Here is a 21,677-nt window from a genome sequence, read left to right as displayed (position 1 = left end):
TATAGAGGGCGCAATATCATAAACAAATATTTTTGTTATTGATAGAGGGCCTCCTTTTTGTAAACACTCACACGTGTCAAGCTGCTCGTAAGGACCGTACCGGAACGTTCTTCGAAGTGAGAATTTAATAACTAATTGTTGAATAAATCGAAAGGGAGGACCCCACACTTACAACGCATAAACTCACAAACAATATGCACTACTGACATAATAATAGAATAGGCGTAGGTACTAGCATAGCATGCAGTGCTAGAGCGGCCTCCTTCATAGCCTACCTGTGAACTAGCTATATATATATAGAGCGGACATTTTGTTGTAGTCCCGCCCGGGCCGAAACGTCTTGCTAGGCCTAGGCCTATATTAATTATATTTTACTAAGCCTAGCTAGGTACACAACTTCCTTCCGACTTGATGCCAAAGACTGGTGGGGCTAGTTTATATCTTGTGTTTTAAAAAACAATGGACACCAACAACTCCAAAATATTAGGAATTCTTATAAATCTTACTCTTTTTTACATTAAATAAAATGTATGATTGATCTTTTTTTACAATAAATAGAATGCAGAGATCATTATTAGGGTCAAGTGACTTAAATGTTTCACAAATATGTCTTGGTTGTTGGCAGTTCAATGGAGGTAAAAGTGATGAAACATGGCCCGCTCAATCGATAAAGGTAAATATTTAAAAAATACTTACCTCTTGTTTGTTCTTGCGCACTTTCAAGATGTAAACAAATGGTTTGTCAATCTGCAATTAATGTGAAGGTGCTAGTTTTGTAGGCGCTACTGCACTTTTACATTCACTTCAAACTTGTTTTAAACAATCTGACTGTATGATTTATTTCAGGTTTCTCAGTCAATTGTGGACAAGGCCATTGAAATGGGTGTCAACTTCTTTGACACAGCTGAAGTAGGTAACCTATACAAATTTGATGGAAATGGAATTGTTTTTATGGTGTGGTGTTGTGTCCTGCTTTAGGCTTAAAATATAATATGTATTAGTGATTTAACATTATTTTAGCGAATTGCAAATCTAAATTGTTCATTGTAATTAAGTTGATTGTGTAATGTGTGATATCACAGAATTTTTTGTTAATACAGTAATAATCATTTTATTTATAGGCGTATGGAATGCACAAATCGGAAGAAGTACTTGGACAGTGTCTTGGTAGTCGACGAACAGATGTCATAATTGCATCCAAATTTGGAGCCAGGGTTAAGACACCATACCGTGCGACAGATATTGAAGAGGTATAATTAGTTATCCGCTTGGTATACCAAGCGGATAACTCCTTGTTATTGTATGAGATCAATATTTTTTTTCTGTATTATTCTTCTTTCCTTCCTTCCTTTTTGTGAGTCGTGTTTCTCTAAAATGTGTAAACATAACATTTCATAACTTTGACAACATATGGGCATTTATGTGAAGTTGTGCACCTCCTATTTTTGAATGACGTCATAGTTGCGCAACGTGACTTACGCGCAATTTTATGAATTTCAATGATTGATCATAGATTAAAAACCAAAAGTCATTTAGTATTGACACTTTGACAAAATTTAAGTCATATCAGGGGCAAACTTTCTACGGATTTAAAATGGCATGTTTCACAAGAAGTTACGCGTGCACGCGCATTTAAAATTTCAAAATGCGCAAAATTAATTTCTAATCAACTTTTTACGCGTTTCTTGTCATTTTGAGCATGTCAAAAATTCCCACGGGCGCGCAATTTTGTGCGCACGTAGCGTTAAAAACATATTTTTTTCTCTTGAATTATATTTTTCAAGCCTTTCCTAGTAATTTTGAAAACAATTTAGACCTTTTTCAGTTTAAATAACGCCATACGAACACGTTGAATTAGACAATTTGTGCGCGTTTTTTATGAAAAAGCTTAAAAAATCGTCAAAATTATGTCTTTTTTTAAACAGTCATAGTTTCTAAAGTAAACCGTTAACCGTTTATTTTTATTACAAAATCTAGAAGTTGATGAGTTGTAGATATCGGATCATGCATCAATAAGGCTAAAAAAACATTGTGACGTCATCGTATGGCCACACGAATGTAAAATATAGGATTTTTGTCTCTTTCGTTATTGCTCATCACATTCAATGGAGCGCATCACGCTTATCTGTATTCCTTTTTCTCCTACATTTATATATTGTGTAGGTCAATCAACTTTCTTTAGCATGAGATAAAAATATTTTAATTTTTATGACGTCATCATGCCTAAAACTTTTAATTACGTGGGTCATTAATTTCATCTTTACAGTAAATTTTAATCTGTAATAGCTCGTAAGAATAAAATGTGATAATCACGATTAAAACGTTTTCTGGAAGCTATTGGATTGTAGATACGAATTCATGTAAACATTTTGCCAATCGGATGTTGTGACGTCATCATATGGCCAGTTGAATAAAAAAAGTTGTATTTTCATATTTTGCGTAATAGTTCATCACATTTAAAAGGGTGCGCATCTATATTTTACGTATTCAAATTTCTTCTACACGTTAATATGTTGTTCCTGAGATAATTTCCTTCTGAAATTGCTATCTAAGTGTTTCATTTTGATACCGTCGCCATGTTAAAAATTGGAATAAATGGCGGGTCCCGTAATTTCACCTATTCTACACTGTATGTAATATGTATACAGCTTATACTGTTTGCATGTATATACTATATGACACAAAATTGACAGAATTCAGCACTAACAGCATATCATATTCTTCAGTTCTTGTCATAATGCCATAAACTTTATCTGTGTGCAATATTCCAACGTATGACGTGCACGTGGCGTTTGTCGTGGTGCGGATAACTAACTCGTCAAAGTGACGAGTTTCATGTCTAGTTATTATTTTATATTTGACACATTCCACACACACACATCCCATTACAAATTAAATCTCATGATTGTAGTATAAGAAGAATTTTAAAATAGATAACTTTTAGTATTCTGACAGCTTAAGAATTTCCTTTATTTTGATCAATGCATTATTTCTTCTGTATTGCAGTCATTGAGGCTAAGTCTTGAAGCATTAAAAACTGACTACATTGATCTGTACCAGGTAGGTTTATCATAAAGATGTTCAATAGACAGAGTTTCATCTATGATCAACAAATATACAATTAGTATAGAGTGTAGACATACCAGGAAATTATTGGAAAATAATGCTGTCAAAAAGCCATATATCCTTAGGGAGGGACACTACAGTTTAGCCACCTATTTTTTAGGTCTCGCTGCATCTCCACACACACAGTAAAGCACAAAATAAATTGTAGACCTTATTATACCCCTAAATAACCCTTCTAGGTATCTTTAAACTTCAAATCGAGAACTGATGCATCCACAACATGGCGAGAAAGAATTTGAAATATTCATGGCACTTACGAGATCTTAGGCTAGACCATTGTTTTCTTAATTTTAACCTATAAGCCCTTCACTATGACATACCTGCAGTAAGCCTAACGATGAGTAGTAAGAATAGCTGCGTCACTTTAATAATATATCTTAAACGGCTTGTTTGTAAATATTGATAGAATTATAAGCATTACTTTGTTTAGGTTCATTGGTCAGTGATGATGAATGATGCCAAGGAAACAGTGGCTGAGTTAAAGAGGTTACAGGCCAAAGGTCAAATCAAGCATTATGGGGTGTGCAATTTTGGTGTCCAAGACATGAAAGACTTTAAAGATGCAGGAGGTACTGCAGTCACTAACCAGGTGAGACGTAACATTATGCAAATATAAAATAATATGTGGTTATAGTGTGCTTATGTTATTCTGTTGTGAAAAATGATCCTGAATTGAATGGTGCATCACTCCCTGCCATAGCCATCACTTGGGTCTACCTTGTGTCCTCATGAAAATAGAGCTAAAAGGGTTTCTACTATCTCCAATCAATAGCAGGTACTATTATATATGTTGTGAATGTTTACAAAATTTCCGGTTTCTGTGTGAACATTGTGCACAATTGAGCAGCATTCTAGTGGCAGAGATAAATAATTTGCTTTTTAATCGAATCAATGCGACTTGGCAATTCATTTTCAGTTAGCATACAATCTGCTCTTCAGGCCCATTGAGTGCGATATCATTCCAGCCTGCGTAGATAACAACACAAGTGTGCTAGCCTATTCCCCTCTGCAGCAAGGGCTTCTAACAGGAAAGTTCAGTAAGCCAGAGGATGTACCAGAAGGGAGACGTCGCACCAGGCACTTTAGCAAAGACAGCACCACTTTATCAAAACATGGACAGGATGGAGCGGAAGAACTCACATTCAAGGTGATATAAATACAGAACTACCAAGTTCAGAGAGATTTGTTATACTTTTGTTTTTTTCTTAAGCTTGGTTCCCACTAGCGACAAAACGTAACGCAATCTACGCAGCGTAAGCAAATGCCCTTCTAATAATTGTGTTTGCCCCCGCTTGCGTGAAATCAAACCTACGATGTTTGCAATATTGTGTCGTCGGTTCCCACTTTGTGATTATGCAATACAGCACTTTGCGTCGATACGTCTCTGCGTTGCGTTCTAGTGGGAACCACGCTTTATCAGTCCAATAGAGGAGATAGAGTTCAAAGGTTACAGTACTATAGCTATTATAATACAGATTGACTTTACCTTTAACTAGCTTACTCTAGTACTAATACACAAAATATTTTTTAATGTTACCATACCATATTTTGTTTTTTCTCAGTCCATTGAATCTATTCGGAAGGCATGCGAGGAGGAGTCTGTTCCCATGGCAACTGCTTCCCTCTCCTGGCTCCTGAAGCAGCAGAATGTTGCATCAGTTATTGTAGGATGTAGCTCAGCTGAGCAGTTGGAACAGAATTGTAAACTAGTTCAGGTTTCACAGGTAAATTTTGATTATTTAATTTTGCCAAGTTGAGAGCTTTGATTAAACGTATTATTATATAACAAAAGATAGAGCAATCATAGATTAGAAAACAATAAAGAAATGTTAATTTGTTCAATTAATATTTCTTTTTCTATTTTTTTTTTACATAGGAATTTAACAAGAAACTTATTGAAGCCACGGACGAGCTGAAAAATGTGTTTGGAAATAATCCAGACATGTGGGCTCCAACTTCCCGAATTCACTGAATGTTACACATTTTTTGGAAGGAAACATTTTTACTAATCACTGCACATAAAGTTTTCATTAATGACGTTTTAAAGATTTTAATACTATTACGCCAGAAATATTATTGAAATTTTCAAATATTACATATAATTATTATTACTGTACAAATAATGTTTATATTCGTGAGTAAAATACTGAAAGATGAGGGCGTATCAAATTGATCTCTGGTACGTGCGCATGCGTACAACTGAGGGACTAGTGCTGTTCTGCTGTACCATGCTGAGAGTGTTAAAGAGTCGCTATCCAATTGAGCTTTAACAATATCATGAAAACCCCAGTGGTCTAATGGTTAGGACATCAAGCAGAAGGTTGCGGGTTTGAATCTCGATTGGGACGACTTTTTCTCATTATCACAGATTTCCTCATCTTATCGTTTAAAATTATATATATATAATATATATTTCTATAATATTTGGTACTAATGAATGTTTCAATGTAAAACACTAGTAATAAGGCTGAATTTTCTTCCAGTTACATTCCATAGATCCATTCATGATATCAACTTCAAAACTTTATTATCTTTATTTTTGTAGGCCTAGCAATTTTTATAATCAAATTAATTCTTAACCAACGTTTGTACAAACGTTGTCCGTGTCTATTATTGTTATTTACTTGAAAATATAGTTATTTTTATTACTATATACATTTTATATCTGTAGAAATAGAATTTATTTTTGCCTGCACACTAAAATTACTGTATTAAACTTATACATTATCACATTAAATTCGTAGGTATCGTTTGTCATGATGTTGTTTGATTGTCGACCTTTTGGAGGTTTTTTTAAAGAGACCAATTTTTCTAAATCTAATTTGAGTGCTATATAAGAGGTTGATACTGTCTTTTAAATACTATTCTAATGCCATTTTTAGTGGTTTGGTCATAAGACATAACAAAGCGAACACGGAGAGGGAACCCGCTCAGGTTATGAAAACATTCTGTAAGTTTGTACATGTTCTATTCATTGTTTCCTGAACTGTAAGACATAACGTACATTTTACCAAAGAAAAGACATGAATATATTATCGTAATCAAACTGAAAGCCCACAGAGCAATTCTGTCAATCACATAACCAATACGTATCCATTCAGATTCAATCTCCCTTTCAACATCCTGTTTGTCGTATGCATCAACGATATTCTTCGTCAAGTCACCGACCGTCTCAAGTAGGCCGTATAGTTTATATTTTCTCGAAGTTGTCTGATTGGGAAGTTTACGTTCGTACAACTTCATCGAATGTGTACCTCCGTTATGTCTGTCGTCGCCTAGGTAATTTCTGAACGTTGTTTGGTTATTCGTATCAAGACTTTCTCCTTTAGAACAGCGGGTGAGGCATAGAATAGGCTCTAACTTTTCGAATGCCATTCTGCGCAGCCACTCTGGGACACGTCCTCTGTGAGTACCGCAATGGTGTATACAGAGAACTATCACAGACACCAGGATTGATAGAAAGACTATGATCATGGTCACTAGGAAATACTGGCCTATTGAAAAAGACAAATATGTTATGTTAGGATTACAGGAAATGTAGCTACATGACTGACGTCGTTTAAAAAAAGAAGTCTTTCAGAAAAACTACTCAGATTGATTAAGAGTTTCTCGTCAACACAATGACTCTAAAGTTCCATTAAAGCATGAGCAGTATATAATATCAGTTTGGTTATATTAACCGCCTATTTTAATGACATGGTTTTAAGTTTAAGTTAGCAGAGGCTGCAAACGATATCTGTAGTTGATCTGTGTAGATTAATAATAATTAATAGAAGAACATCTTGCAGTAAGAAACTTACTTAGAATTGGTACAACTTCTGAAGTTGGTGGCATTGTTTCAGCTACCATCAACAGAAACACAGTCAAAGACAAGAGAATCGTAATACAAAGCGTCAACTTCTCGTACGCATGTGCAGGCAAATAAAACGTCAGAATTGTCATCGCTGTGACGACAATGCACGGGAGAATCAAATTAAATATATAAAAGAAAGAGCGCCTGCCGATTATTACTGTAAACTCTAAGACTGGAAAAAGGTCATCGCAACATGTATACTTCCTTTCAACAAGCTGCACTGGCATGCCTCGGAGCTCCCATTCACCGTTGTCAATGAAACTGCTGATGTCGCCGGCGGAAGAGCTGTTGGTGAGCCTCATAGAAGATTTGGCATACGACCAGGATCCAAACTGCATCAGACAATGTTGCTCGTCCACTGGGAAGTAGAGGATGTTTATTTTGCAGGAACTTTTGAAAACTGCTGGAGCGTACCAAGACACGTTGCCATTGTATTGGATTTCTACGTCGGTCTCTGTGATGCCTTTCATTGCGTCATCGGCACTAGAGATATAAACACACGTCAGTTTTATTCTTGAGATTATGGATCTCATTTGACTTATCTCCCCCCCCCCCCTATATTATTTCGATTTGCAGTTGGCATGCTGATTCTTTTATGTTTCAGATTTCCTTGAAATATCTTCCTACATTACAGTAATACGTTTTGTATTAGTGTTTTAATATTATATACATTGTCATTAAATTAACAACTTACGTATTGTATAGAATGACATCTGGTGTCCAAACGCTAGATGCCGGCAGATTGACAGTACTAATACCACCATAGTCATCCGGATCCCATTGTAAATGAACGTCTTCCCAATACTGTTTCAATTATAGATAGATAGACACGTAGATGAATTATTACAGGCGTGCTTTTGTGTGGTTAAACCCCGCACCCCCCCCCCCACTCTCAATGGACCATGATAGAAAGAGGTACAGCCGCCATGTTTTCGTTATAAAAACGCAACGCAGCGTGTTGACCAATGAAAATCGAAAGTTCGAATAATCCATCACCTGTGATCTGTCAACTAACTTACGTTGCGTTACGTCCTTGTGTTGCGTCTCTAGTGGGAACTACGCTTTAGCAATATATTCTCATTGCTGTAACACAACCCCCCCCCCCCCCCCACCCAAAAAAAAACCCAGTGGTATTGAAATTCACCATCTCCATCAAATTATTTTTTTAGCTTACCTGACGTAGCCATACATTTGTAGTTAGAATTTGATTACGCTCATCCTATATAATCAAATTAGAAATTATAAAATGTGGTTTCAATTTGAAAATTACAAAAAGGCTTCATAACTGTAAGTCTACAACATCTTTTCAATTATATTAATTCATATTAGCACAAGCTTTAAAACGTCGATCGTCAATCATTTCTATATAGGCTTCTATTCAAATACCGTACATAAGAGGATGACCAATGCTGTTGGTCCAATAATTTGTTTTCTTTAATATTGTTTTAGATTGATTCCATTTACTAAATATATGCCGTAGATAGAGTAGGATCCCCATTCTATGAACATTTCGCAATCTTGGGTTTTGATTTAAAGCTCTGTCTACACTATCAAGCTTTATGTGATGTGCCCATATATGGACATGATGATGTCATATCACTACCATATTTGAGCATGTCACTACCATATTTTAGCGCATCACACTTTTTTTCTCAAACTAGATTGATAGTGTAGACAGAGCTTAAAAAACAAAATATAAAATAACTCAATATCCAGAGATAGGCTAAATATCTGTAATAATCTGTAAATATACGTTACCATGTCAATGATTTGTTGGAGTGCGATTCCGTAACGTACGTCAATGGTCGTGGTTTGCGTTGGAGACGGCCTAACAGACATTTCGTATGATGACGTAAGATCAGTAATCAAATCAAACATTCTGCTGGTCGATTTCACTTCTATAATGATTTAATGATACTTAGTTCATAGGCCTATACATAGAATTGAATTACAGATTCGTTGGATTATATTAGTCTGATTGGATGAATCGCGTACGCGCGGTCGTGACGCCGATGACGCTCAGTATCAATTAAAAAAATGTCTTTCTTGCAAATGTCATTAGTATAATGTACACATTCTAGAACAAGCTAACATTTGAAAGGCGACTCATTGTACATTTATTGCGATTAATATTTATTGCGATTTGACATAGCCAAACATACTCACAACTCACAAACAGTCATATTTTATTCACAATTATTTTATTTGTCATATAATATGTTGTATAATATATCTTTCCCCATGAATGGATATTACGTTACCATTAGTATAGCATGCCCTTCTCGCAGATTTAATTTCAAGATTGATGATTAAGCATCTATTAGTCCTAATATTTTTGTATAAACGACAATTAAAAATGTGAACATACCTTTAGCGAATGTCATTAGAGTCAAGAGTACAAACATACTGTATGCAAATGAACCGAATACCTTCATCTTTAGTTGAAATCCTCAAACTCAACTTGGTATTTTACCAGTGTGAAACGGCAGGTCATCTATTTCTAATTTTCAAAGTCCAAATTGTGCTAACAACAACAAATAACAGTGTATTAAAGTGTGTATTCATTTAATTAAACCTAAAGCCCATTATCACAGATGATTTTCAATCAAGACTGTCGCGTGGTTTTACTTAATAATAATCGACTTAGCGACGAATTAGTGACTTCTCTACTGAAGGTCCAAGATGATTGCTTTGTATTATAAATCATACTAGTGTACTAATATTATTTAGTTTGTACTATTGTCAATTAAGGCAATTCGTGTGTGACGAATCATACAACATCTGATGTTTATGTAAATGGATGTGTGCATGAGACGGTATGTTATGTTAATACATAGATGTTTGTACATTTATACTGTAAATGGTTTGGTTATGCTTATACGTGTGTGACGAATCATTGTAAACTAACATCTGATGTTGTGTGTACATGTTGTATACGAATATGTAAATGGTGTGTGCATGTATAGATGTTTTAATACATAAACGTTTCTACAGTTTTATACTGTAAATGGTTTGGTTATGCTTATACGTGTGTGACGAATCATTGTAATCTACCATCTGATGTTGTGTGTACATGTTGTATACGAATATGTAAATGGTGTGTGCATGTATAGATGTTTTAATACATAAATGTTTCTACAGTTCTATACTGTAAATGGGTTGGTTATGCTTTGTATACAGACCGAATACTGTAGTTATGTTAGTTAGTTAATATGATGCATTAGATCAGCGTTCCGCAACCTTTTTTGACCGCGACCCCATAATCCCATTTTGGGAATTTTCGCGACCCAACATTGTGTATTTGATCTTACAGAAACATCCAACCCCCCACCCCGCAATCGGCATCATCTTTACAATGTTTTACATTGCTTACATGTATTTGTGTTCTTAAAATTGAGGGCACTAAGCATACAATTTACGAGATCGAATCCACAAAAAAAACAACACTGAACCAAAATTTGAGTGACCAATTATTATTGTTCTCTCCCTACATCTGGTAATGTCGTGGAAACGACCTCAATGCTGTGGCAGAGACATTGTGTCGTTTCCAAGGCATCACCATATGCATTGACTTGCTTGTGTGGTGGAACGGGGGACGTATTATTCTGTGAACCCCAAACACAGTAGCTCGAAAGCTTTAACTATTTTCCACAACGACCAGCATGGGGTTCGAACCCACGACACCCGTGTTGTTAACACGACGCTGCTCAGTCTGAGCTAACCGGTCATCTTGGATATAAAGAGGTTAATACCAGCTTTGTCAAAGTTCGCAGTTTTTCAGTCAAGTTACACAGGCTTTGCAAACTACAGAAAAATAGCGTCTTAGAACCAGTTGGTAGGCTATTAAATCCACGTCCTAAAAGGGGATTCCCCACTTGTATTATTAACAACGAACTATGCGTCAAAAGCGTCCATTGCCCCGTCGTCGATTCCCAATTGTGTGTACGCTACAGACTCGCCGTGCACATAGTGTTGTAGATTCTACAAACGGTGCATTAGATGATGTATTAATGTAAAAATCATAATGGATGAAACAATGCTAATAATGATGAAATGAATGCTCGAGTCTCTCGAAGATATATTCATTGTCAATTTTGGGAATATAAACATAAATTTCTTTTTTCTATCCTAAAACAAGTCAACAATACAGTTAAAACAGAAACAAGATAATAAATAGATAGGCCTATTGCATTTAGTGTAAATGCACAAAGAATTTAATAAATACTGTAAGCAATTTAGCGCTAGCCTGCAAAAGGATCTAATTGAAAAAAAAGAGTTGCTTATTACTTTATTAAAGGTTAAATCTTGAATATCAGACTTTAAAATTGAAAAGTGAAATTAAAAAGAGTAGTGTGTCCTTCATTAAGTTATTTAAAGATGTATTGTCCCCCTGAAAAATTAATTTTTTTAAATTCTTTTTGTTGAATATGCCATCTTAATGTCACCAAATAGTTATCGACTTTGACCAAAAATTTGATCGAACAAAAAAGTATTTACCTGAAAAAATGTAATTTAAAGCAAAAAATAGTTGGCTGAAAAAAAAATTGGCTGCCAGCAAATGGGTTTTTGGTTGAATTTAACCATTTAGTAATTTCATAAGTGAAAACATTAATTTTTTCCATTTTTTTTCTACAGAAATGATTAACTTTATTAAAGCTACAAAATTATCTATTCAAAGTCTGATTTTATTAATCTTTTTTTTTCATGTTTTTGGGGGACAATACATCTTTAAGTATGGGTGCGTTCCTACTCCCGTGCTGATATTGGTAACATGGTATGCATTCATGAATATTCATTAGAACGGTGACTTCTATTATTAAAATCGATTAAGTCACTAACAATACTTATTATACTCTTCACATTGTACTATTGGCCAACATTAGTCTACGTCACAGGTGCTTAAGTGGATATAGTCTTCCAAGCATTGCATAATAAGTATTCCATATAAATTTAAAAAGTTCCAATAACTGGAATACTGTTTAAAACATCGTTTTTATTTTTTAGTTCGACGGCATGGCGGGATTTCGAAATTGGATATGCTACCCAGCCCTGTTGATTCTTCTGGCGTATCCTATCAAAGGTAAGAAAACCGTTGTCTGAGCCTGTTCATTGATTTCTTACAGCCTGGGAATGCTTTGAACGTATAAATTACTGCTGCAAAACAAATACTGTATAATTGTTCATGGAGAGAACTGGAATTCCTTGAAAACTTCGCTATTAGAGTAGTTGAGTAGGCCTAAGTATTAGTATGCTAGACCAGGTCCCGAAGCCGTAGGCCTATGTGAAGGTGGAGGGTTTTGACATTGGTGTAAGATTCTCTAACAAAAGAAATGACGGAATTATCATCAACTTCTACTTATAATGCTAAATTCTTTTACGATAAGTGTTAAACATAAAGAAATTACTGTACATGCAAACAATGGCGATGTTCCGTTTTTATTTCGATAGGCCTACGTATGTATTGACATTATATAGCCTATAACATTCACTTATATCAACGTTGCTAGGATAATTTTACTGTATTGGTATTTAGCAGAGGGGAAGTGTGAATTTTCCTGTAAATAGATTGTAATCAATAGTAAATGTTGCAATTGAGACTTTTGTGTAAACAAACAGAATAATAGATGCTTTTAACATGCGTATCTATGGTTACGGCAGATGTTTCGAAACAATGTTTGGAATAATTGAAATGTTTATAGAAAGTAATGCAGTCAAGTAATGGCTAGGGAAGTCATGTGTACTATCACGTTTTAGTATTCTTGAAAAATTTCAATAATAATATATTTATGTTTAATGTTTGGAATAATTGAAATGTTTATAGAAAGTAATGCAGTCAAGTAATGGCTAGGGAAGTCATGTGTACTATCACGTTTTAGTATTCTTGAAAAATTTCAATAATAATATATTTATGTTTAATGTTTGGAATAATTGAAATGTTTATAGAAAGTAATGCAGTCAAGTAATGGCTGGGAAGTCATGTGTACTATCACGTTTTAGTATTCTTAACACGGACCTTTACTCATTGACTTTCAAAGTGAAAAATGTCAATAATAATATAGTTATTAATGTTTAGAATAATTGAAATTGTTTATAGAAAGTAATGCAGTGAAGTAGTGGCTAGGGAAGTCATGTGTACTATCTTTTAAAATTTTATTATTCTTAGCACGGACTTTTACTCATTGACTTTCAAAGTGAAAAATGTCAATAATAATATATTTATATAACAATGATCTTCTATCTTTATTTCTAGTTACTTATTCAGTTATTATTTGAAATTAATTATATATTATTATTTAAATCGTTGGAACTCAATTCAATAAAAAGTGCGTCGAAACATAACCATAATAATATTAATAAATAATACATAAGAATAATTACATAATAGTTCCATAACAATCTCCCAGAACGCATCCTTCCCAGAAATTACACCTCCCGGGACACGCCCTTCTGAGAACACACCCTTCTGAAAACACTCCCCTCACAGAACACACCCCTCTCGAAAAGCCACCCCACTCTAATCCACACATGTCATCGGAAAGTTTCGACATTTGAATTTTTTTGTTATTTTGTTGATACGTAGAATACTGCAATATTTAATCATTAAAAATACCATCACCAGATACGTATTATTTCCACGTTTGTTTTGGTGTACACAGAGGAGCCTAGGCAACGTTTTTAACATCTGATCGTTGATTCAACTCTGGATAAACACCATAATGCTTAAATTTTAACAATTTTTTGTGATGGAAATGCTTTTCTTGTAATCAAATCGATAGATAATATCCGTTCTATAGTATCTATGAAAACCAACTCTTTCGTTTGTTATTCTTTCCCATTCCATACGTTTTGTTTGCGTTAAGTTGATTATGTTCAAATTAATATTGACAGAAGAAGGTATGAAAGAAAGTAATTCGATTCTAATGGTCAAACGAGAAATTAAAAGAAATGTGATTTCTAAATGTTTCAAATAGAATATTTTCAAATAAAACATTTATTTAAAATACAGTACTTCTTACTTTTTATTTATTTTAGCTTACAGTATAAAAGGAACCCCAGTGGAATTAAGCTACTAAGGTTTTTGGGTTATCCTCCTGGGAAATCTATTCTGCAATTCCTTTCATAACTGTGGAACAATCTTGCTGATTATTAAAAATGCATCTTCTATCATAGTTTTCAAAACAAAAATCCGTCTTTTTTCTTTGTAATTTCTTTCTGTTTTTTCCCTCAGCGCTTTGGGACAATCCTTCGATTGTATAAGCGCTATATAAATTGAACAACATTACATTTTTTATTGACGTTCATGTACCCTAATTTAAACAATTTTATCCCTGTTTCAGAGGTCACTTTGTCACATCAATTCGAAAAAGAATGTTGAAACCTAATTGTTGTTTGTATCCCTATGACTACTCTTTAATATAACTTCGATTATTTAAGCGGTAACACAATCCTATCCGATAGAGAGTTACAAAAGGAACAATCAGTAAGCCGAAGTGATTGATATCATTTTAATTGCTCTGAATATGTTGATAATGATTTTTGAACCCCTAATTGTATACAACAGTAATTCAGAAACGATGACTCTAATGAAATCGGATACGGCACACTGATAACGTGTAGACAAGAACTTACGGTATTACTGTATTTGTATTTAATTGCCATGGCAGTAACGCAATACTCGTTTCATCTCGTTTTTAGAGACGTTGACTATTAAATGAAATTCGGATACGGCAAACTAATCAACGTGTAGAAAAGAAATCACGGCAGTTTACTGTATTTGTATTTCATTGCCATGGTAGTAACGCAATACTCGTTTCGTCTCGTTTTTAGAGACGTTGACTATTAAATGAAATTCGGATACGGCAAACTAATCAACGTGTAGAAAAGAAATCACGGCAGTTTACTGTATTTCATTGCCATGGCAGTAACGCAATACTCGTTTCGTCTCGTTTTTAGAGACGTTGACTCTTAAATGAAATTCGGATACGGCAAACTAATCAACGTGTAGAAAAGAAATCACGGCAGTTTACTGTATTTGTATTTCATTGCCATGGCAGTAACGCAATACTCGTTTCATCTCGTTTTTAGAGACGTTGACTATTAAATGAAATTCGGATACGGCAAACTAATCAACGTGTAGAAAAGAAATCACGGCAGTTTACTGTATTTGTATTTCATTGCCATGGTAGTAACGCAATACTCGTTTCGTCTCGTTTTTAGAGACGTTGACTATTAAATGAAATTCGGATACGGCAAACTAATCAACGTGTAGAAAAGAAATCACGGCAGTTTACTGTATTTCATTGCCATGGCAGTAACGCAATACTCGTTTCGTCTCGTTTTTAGAGACGTTGACTCTTAAATGAAATTCGGATACGGCAAACTAATCAACGTGTAGAAAAGAAATCACGGCAGTTTACTGTATTTGTATTTCATTGCCATGGCAGTAACGCAATACTCGTTTCATCTCGTTTTTAGAGACGTTGACTATTAAATGAAATTCGGATACGGCAAACTAATCAACGTGTAGAAAAGAAATCACGGCAGTTTACTGTATTTGTATTTCATTGCCATGGCAGTAACGCAATACTCGTTTCGTCTCGTTTTTAGAGACGTTGACTCTTAAATGAAATTCGGATACGGCAAACTAATCAACGTGTAGAAAAGAAATCACGGCAGTTTACTGTATTTGTATTTCATTGCCATGGCAGTAACGCAATACTCGTTTCGTCTCGTTTTTAGAGACGTTGACTCTTAAATGAAATTCGGATACGGCAAACTAGTTAACGTGTAGACAAAACAATCGCGGTAGTTTACTTTTTGTGTTTCATTGCCATGGCAGTAACGCAATACTCGTTTCGTCTCGTTTTTAGAGACGTTGATTATTAAATAAAATTCGGATACGGCAAACTAATCAACGTGTAGAAAAGAAATCACGGCAGTTTACTGTATTTGTATTTCATTGCCATGGCAGTAACGCAATACTCGTTTCGTCTCGTTTATTTATTCGACCAGCAGCTATAACATCGACACCATGCCAACATATAATAATCAGAAATAAATATAAAAAAATGAAATAAAAAATGTTGAGCAGGAGCAGCTTATGCAAACATTGCTGCAACTCAGATGAGTGAACGAGGCACGTGACTTTCAAAATAAGGTGGGGGGGGGGGGGGGGGGGGTGTTGAAGCGGTGAATGTTTCAATATTCCGTCTATTTACAAGCAATTGAAGTATCGTTGAAATATTATTCTGTCTGTATTCTATACTAGTTTTTTAGTCAACGTTTTATAAGAAGAGTGAAATAGAAATGACTATGTTTAGTACAGCCTACGTACACGTGATATTTTAATAATAATAATAATTAATAATATCCTTATCAAATACTTTCTTTCTTGAAATAATAATATTCCATTTACCAGTACAATTTATGTCGTAACTATAGTTCTTTTTTTAAATTTCATTTATATACTATATTTAATACTTTTTTTTACAAAGGACCACAAAACGGCATCATAGTTAACTAGAATCAATATTGTAGATTTATCAAAACTTTATTCTGTTCAGTGTGTTTAGGATCAAAGGAAGAGGTACAGTTACTACAAGATATGATGACAAACTACAGCTCAATAATACGCCCAGTAGATCACCCTAAAGACACGGTCACCGTGATATTAGGGACGGCTCTACAGCAAATCATCGACATGGTAAGATTTATCATTGACAAACAATCAAATCATGTCCATCGTTTTACGTATGTTACGTGAGTGTATGTACACACTTTATTTAACACCTAATAAATTCCTGTCATTTGATTGGACGATTGTTGGTCACATGGCGTGCAATAGTACGATCGTTTAGTAGTACTTTTTTTCGTGTACGAAAACAAATAAATCTTTTCTACTAAAACTTGTTTATATTATTGCTTTTGAAATACAACAGCGCCACCCATTTTGTACTTTCGCCGCAAATGTTATTGTTATGACTGGTTTAGTGATGGAAGTACATTTTTGTTTTTTGCCATTACACTCATAAACATTCATTATTTGTATAATATGTTTTACTTATTCCCTTGAGACAATGTAATCTTGTAACTAAATTTTCTTCTTTTATAGGATGAAAGGAACCAGGTAATTTCATTAAATGTTTGGATTCGGATGGTAAGTTATCTTGATTGTTGCATTTACTGTTCTCGTAGTTGTAGTGTAAAACTAACTACATCTACAAATACATCCGAGTAAGGCAGTTTTCTTCGAAAATCGAAAGAAAAATCAATTTTCTAAAAGAAAACAATCAATTTTCTAAAGAAAAGAACTATTTATTAGGAATAGTGTTTGTAAATCATTGAAATTCGGGGCTTAGTTCACCATACTCGTTCTGCTTTACGTAATACGTAATTAATGTTGTTTCAAAGTTTGTTTATATTTATAAAGCTCGGTCTACACTATCAAACTTAATGTGATATGCCCATATATGGACACAATAATGTCATATCCCTACTACATATGGGCATATCACTACCATATTTGGGCACATCACACTTTTTTTGTCAAACTAGTTTGATAGTATAAACAGAGAAAAAGAAAAGAAAATTTATATCCGGAGCTCCCCTTTAAGATGTTGGGGACCCACTTTTAGAATTGTTCCGCCAGTAACAAACATGATTTCAATGTCTTATCCCAACAGCAATGGACAGACGTCAACTTCTACTGGAATGAATCCGAGTATGGTGGTAGTGACGTCTTGATCTTACCTCCGGATTTAGTCTGGAGGCCAGACATTCTTTTATACACAAAGTAAGCAACATTACTTCTCTGAATCACCACAATATCGTCATTATTATTCTTAATCCTAGTCTGGAAGATGTTGTTTGTGAACTTGAGCAAACTGTTCATTTATCTTAATAAAGGTTTTCCAAATTTGCTAGACCAGTTGACAAACTGCAGAGAACAAGTTTTCAAAAGTATACTGCACTAGCAAACTGTAGTTCCAAACTCGAGCAAACTCCGAATTTACAAACACAAATTTGGTAAAGTTTGCTAGTGTAGACTAGGCTTTAATCTGATCATGGATTCTGATGATCTGATTAGTATTTCCGTCGTGGTTGACGTCACAATTTTCATAATTCATTGCAGACGATCAAAGTTGTTTTTATTATGTTATTTAATTAATTGTCTTTGTAGCTTTCACATTTCCTCTTGTATTGGAATATTAAACCATGTCCTTTACAACATTGTTAAATGTTGGCCATAATGCCTGGTCATAATATGTATAATCTTAAAAAACTGTCCTTCAATAGTATTCTTTGGTGATTTTTCATACTACTTTAACAATCTACTGTGAATCGATCGGCAAGATTATCGATTAGGTCAATGTCAGGCCAGAGTTTAATTGTAATGTGTTGGTTATTGTACAGACAGTGTTTTGTAAACAATAGAAGTAAAACACAACGATTATTATTCCTTTAGTACTATTGTACATACAAACGCTGTAGCCAAGTCTTAACAGTCTTTGATGTACAGACTCATTCGTTTTAATTGACTCCAAACACACTTATATTTATTTTATTATTACTTATTATTATTATTAATTATTCCCATTGTCATAAACTAATATTCACATCAGAGCTTGACGACATCGCATTTGTTTTTAACCTTTCGTTATGTAATTTTACTGATTTATTATTTTACAATGACATCATTGTTTACGCCCATCATTCCATTTTCTTTACAGCGTTGATTCAGATTTTAATGGTATGATGGCAACAAGTGTTTCTGTATTCTCAAACGGTGTTGTAGCTTGGAATACTCCTGCAATCTACAAGAGCACTTGTAAAATCGACGTTTCATACTTTCCATTTGATGAACAAAGATGTCATTTAAAATTCGGATCATGGGCGTATCATGGGCTTCAACTAGATATAATCAACCGAACAGACAGCGGAGACATCTCGTCATATATTGATAACGGTGAATGGGATCTTATAGGCATGCCTGTACGAAGAAACGTTGCTTATTATAATTGTTGTCCAGAACCTTTTCCAACACTAGAGTTTACGATCATCATCAGACGTAGGCCGTTGTTCTACATGTTCAACTTGTTGATTCCGTGCATGCTTATAAGCCTACTGACGTTACTTGACTTCTACTTACCTGCCGATGCGGGTGAGAAAGTTACACTGGCTATCACCATTCTTCTGGCTTTAACTGTTTTCCTGCTCTTGGTAGCTGAGACGATGCCGCCGACATCTGAAACTGTTCCACTTATAGGTAAGTTATTTGCCATTCATTTTTTCAAGCTTTCTTATAATATATAATTACAAATATAAGGGATGTATAAGAAAGTCTTTAGTTTCGGCATCACTTATTCACTGAAAATTAGCATATACAGCAGTGTAATCCAGGAGCTCCACACTAACACGTCTTATTCCTGTCGCAGCATCAACTCGAACCAGCTCCTATCAACTAAGACACTATTGACAAAATTTAAATATGCAAATTATAGGCATAGAAAAATAAATATGTATAATGAAAAGAGTTGAACATATTATTATATTACTTTCAACAATAAAATTAAAATTCTGTTTTTCTTTGAAATATTACTTTAGGTCAGTACTTTGCCGCTTGTATTATTCTGGTGTCCATGTCAACAGTCATGACAGTGTACGTTTTACATATACACTTCCGGTTGCCAGGTACTCGCCCGGTACCTCGCTGGATGCGAGTCTGGATAATAGGTCGATTGGGACGTTTACTTTGTTTAAAAAAGGACTTCAAGTTAGTCTCAGAAACTGGCGGGTCCAGTGTAGAAAGTATAGTAGTTGAAAATAACTTTATAAACAAGCAAACCCAACAAGAGATGACCGAACACACCATGAAAATAGATAACAACCAGACTTCACTTCCTTGCAAAGGATTTGAAAGCTCTTTGGAAAGCATTGTTCACGAATTAAAACATATAAGAGACATTAATGATCACAAAGATAAAGAAGACGATGTATTAGCGGAATGGAAGATCTTAGCAATGGTTGTTGATAGATTATTTCTTTGGATATTTTTAATATGTGCGATTGGTTGTACCACTGGCATTTTATTGCAAAATAAGCCATATACGGACTCTCTGTAGAACAGTAAAGTGTACTTTTTAAAACTTGGTTTCCACACTAGAGACGCAGCACATGGACGTAATTACAACGTAAATGATTTGACCAATCACAAGCGTTGGATTATTCAAACTGTCGCTTATCATTGGTTAACTCGCTTGCGTTGCGTCTACGTCCTTTTGTTGCGTCTAGTGGGAACTAATCATTAGGAACATGTGATGCAGTATCAAACATCCATACACAATTCAGGGATATTTTTATATGAAACTACGTTGCCAGTTTGTATTCTGGATACAATAGCACCGAAGCTTGGTTCCCAGGGCGCAACGCAAGTACGTAACGCAACGCAAAGTGATTTGACCAATCTCAAGCGATGGATTATTCGAACAATCGCGTGTGATTGGTCAACTCGCTTGCGTTGTGTCTACGTCCTTGCGTTACGTCCTAGTGGGAACCAGGCTTTATAGCCTCATCTCGTTGATCGAATGAGGTCACTTGCTTCTGATTAATTGATAATGAAAAAATAAGTTAATTAATGATGTTATACGTACTTAAATTATTTCTGACGTTCAGGTTTTATTAATATTTTCGTAACGAGTTGTAATCTAGTGTGAAGACGAAGTTAATCAACTTTTGATTGAAATATTTAGTCGGTTGTCTAATGTAAATAACTGTTAATCAAGTTTTTTGATTGAATGGTAATTGACGGATTGGTTTCGATATTCTAAGCATTAGGCCTACATCAATACTTCATTACAAGTGTTAAGGCCCATTTACACTAGGACGATAACAATCGACGATAGACAAATGTGCATTTTTTTACGTAAAACAAAAGAAATTAGAAAGGTTTTCGTTCTAGAATTATAGGATAATCATTTTATGCTGTCTTTGATAAAAATAATATTTTTAAAATTCCAATCAATTGACGTCATGATAAATAAAAACAATAACATCGTTGTATTGTCATGATATTATTACTCTTACTAATCATGACGTCATTTGATTGGACGTGTGAAAATATCATTTTCATCAAAGGAAGCATATATGGTTATTCTATAGTTCTTGAATGAAAAGTTTTTAATTTTCTGTTTTATGTATGAAAAATGCACATTTGTCGTTATCGTGCTAGTGTAAACGGGCCTTTACCATTATGATAAAATGGGTACATGATGATAATTAAATATGAATAGGTGATATTATGAATCGAATAACCACAAAGATGCTGTATTGTAGTAGAGCTATTAAAATCACAACAATTGATGATTGATTAATAATTATAATGTAAAGTTATTAAATGTATAGTTATTTTATTAAACAGGTTTCATTTTATTTATTTAGCCCTATTCGGAATATTACACAAGTAACATATTCAAAGATAAAAAAACACCCCCTGGCGCATATACCCATGTGGTCCTTCGTCAGTATCCATCCAGATCCAGATCCAGAACACAAAAAAAGTACAAAAGAGGGAAATTATCAAAACCATATTTTAAACATTCTTATTGCCAAAACAAAAACAAGCATAAATTAATATCATTAATAAAATTAATCACAATTCCAACTATATTACTTGCTACATCACTACAATTATGTTTTTCAG

At 34.3% G+C, this 21,677-nt stretch overlaps 3 protein-coding genes across 4 annotated transcripts; 2 read left to right on the top strand and 1 right to left on the bottom strand.

The window, feature by feature from the left end:
* The first annotated feature begins 83 nt into the window (after positions 1–83).
* On the top strand, positions 84–5,751 carry LOC144844632 (putative oxidoreductase YqkF). 2 transcript variants are annotated; one of them, XM_078701630.1, is made up of 9 exons: positions 84–116; positions 559–673; positions 847–909; positions 1,122–1,250; positions 3,007–3,060; positions 3,557–3,715; positions 4,043–4,273; positions 4,689–4,850; positions 5,003–5,751. In XM_078701630.1, exons 2-9 carry the CDS (start codon positions 560–562, stop codon positions 5,096–5,098), a joined length of 1,008 nt encoding a protein of 335 aa, XP_078557756.1. In that variant the 5' UTR covers positions 84–116; position 559; the 3' UTR covers positions 5,099–5,751. The 2 variants fall into 2 exon arrangements, with proteins under 2 accessions (XP_078557756.1, XP_078557757.1); XM_078701631.1 differs by lacking the exon at positions 84–116 and adding an exon at positions 206–224.
* Positions 5,752–5,815: 64 nt separating this feature from the next.
* On the bottom strand, positions 5,816–9,393 carry LOC144844630 (neuronal acetylcholine receptor subunit alpha-10-like). Its single transcript, XM_078701629.1, has 6 exons — positions 9,348–9,393; positions 8,738–8,877; positions 8,154–8,198; positions 7,674–7,783; positions 6,927–7,462; positions 5,816–6,620 (listed from the first exon to the last, which is right to left on the bottom strand). The coding sequence occupies exons 1-6, from the start codon at positions 9,382–9,384 to the stop codon at positions 6,094–6,096; spliced, it is 1,395 nt and encodes a 464-aa protein (XP_078557755.1). The 5' UTR covers positions 9,385–9,393; the 3' UTR covers positions 5,816–6,093.
* A 2,460-nt stretch (positions 9,394–11,853) lies between these two features.
* On the top strand, positions 11,854–21,392 carry LOC144845803 (neuronal acetylcholine receptor subunit alpha-10-like). The gene is made up of 6 exons (XM_078703247.1): positions 11,854–12,059; positions 16,543–16,682; positions 17,091–17,135; positions 17,662–17,771; positions 18,709–19,244; positions 19,583–21,392. The coding sequence occupies exons 1-6, from the start codon at positions 11,993–11,995 to the stop codon at positions 20,098–20,100; spliced, it is 1,416 nt and encodes a 471-aa protein (XP_078559373.1). The 5' UTR covers positions 11,854–11,992; the 3' UTR covers positions 20,101–21,392.
* Positions 21,393–21,677: the final 285 nt, after the last annotated feature.

The sequence above is a fragment of the Antedon bifida genome, chromosome 6 (assembly GCF_963402885.1).
Source record: "Antedon bifida chromosome 6, ecAntBifi1.1, whole genome shotgun sequence".
Taxonomy (NCBI): Eukaryota; Metazoa; Echinodermata; class Crinoidea; order Comatulida; family Antedonidae; genus Antedon; species Antedon bifida.
Note: the sequence above shows the minus strand (reverse complement) of the source record. Positions and strands in the feature narration are given on the sequence as shown.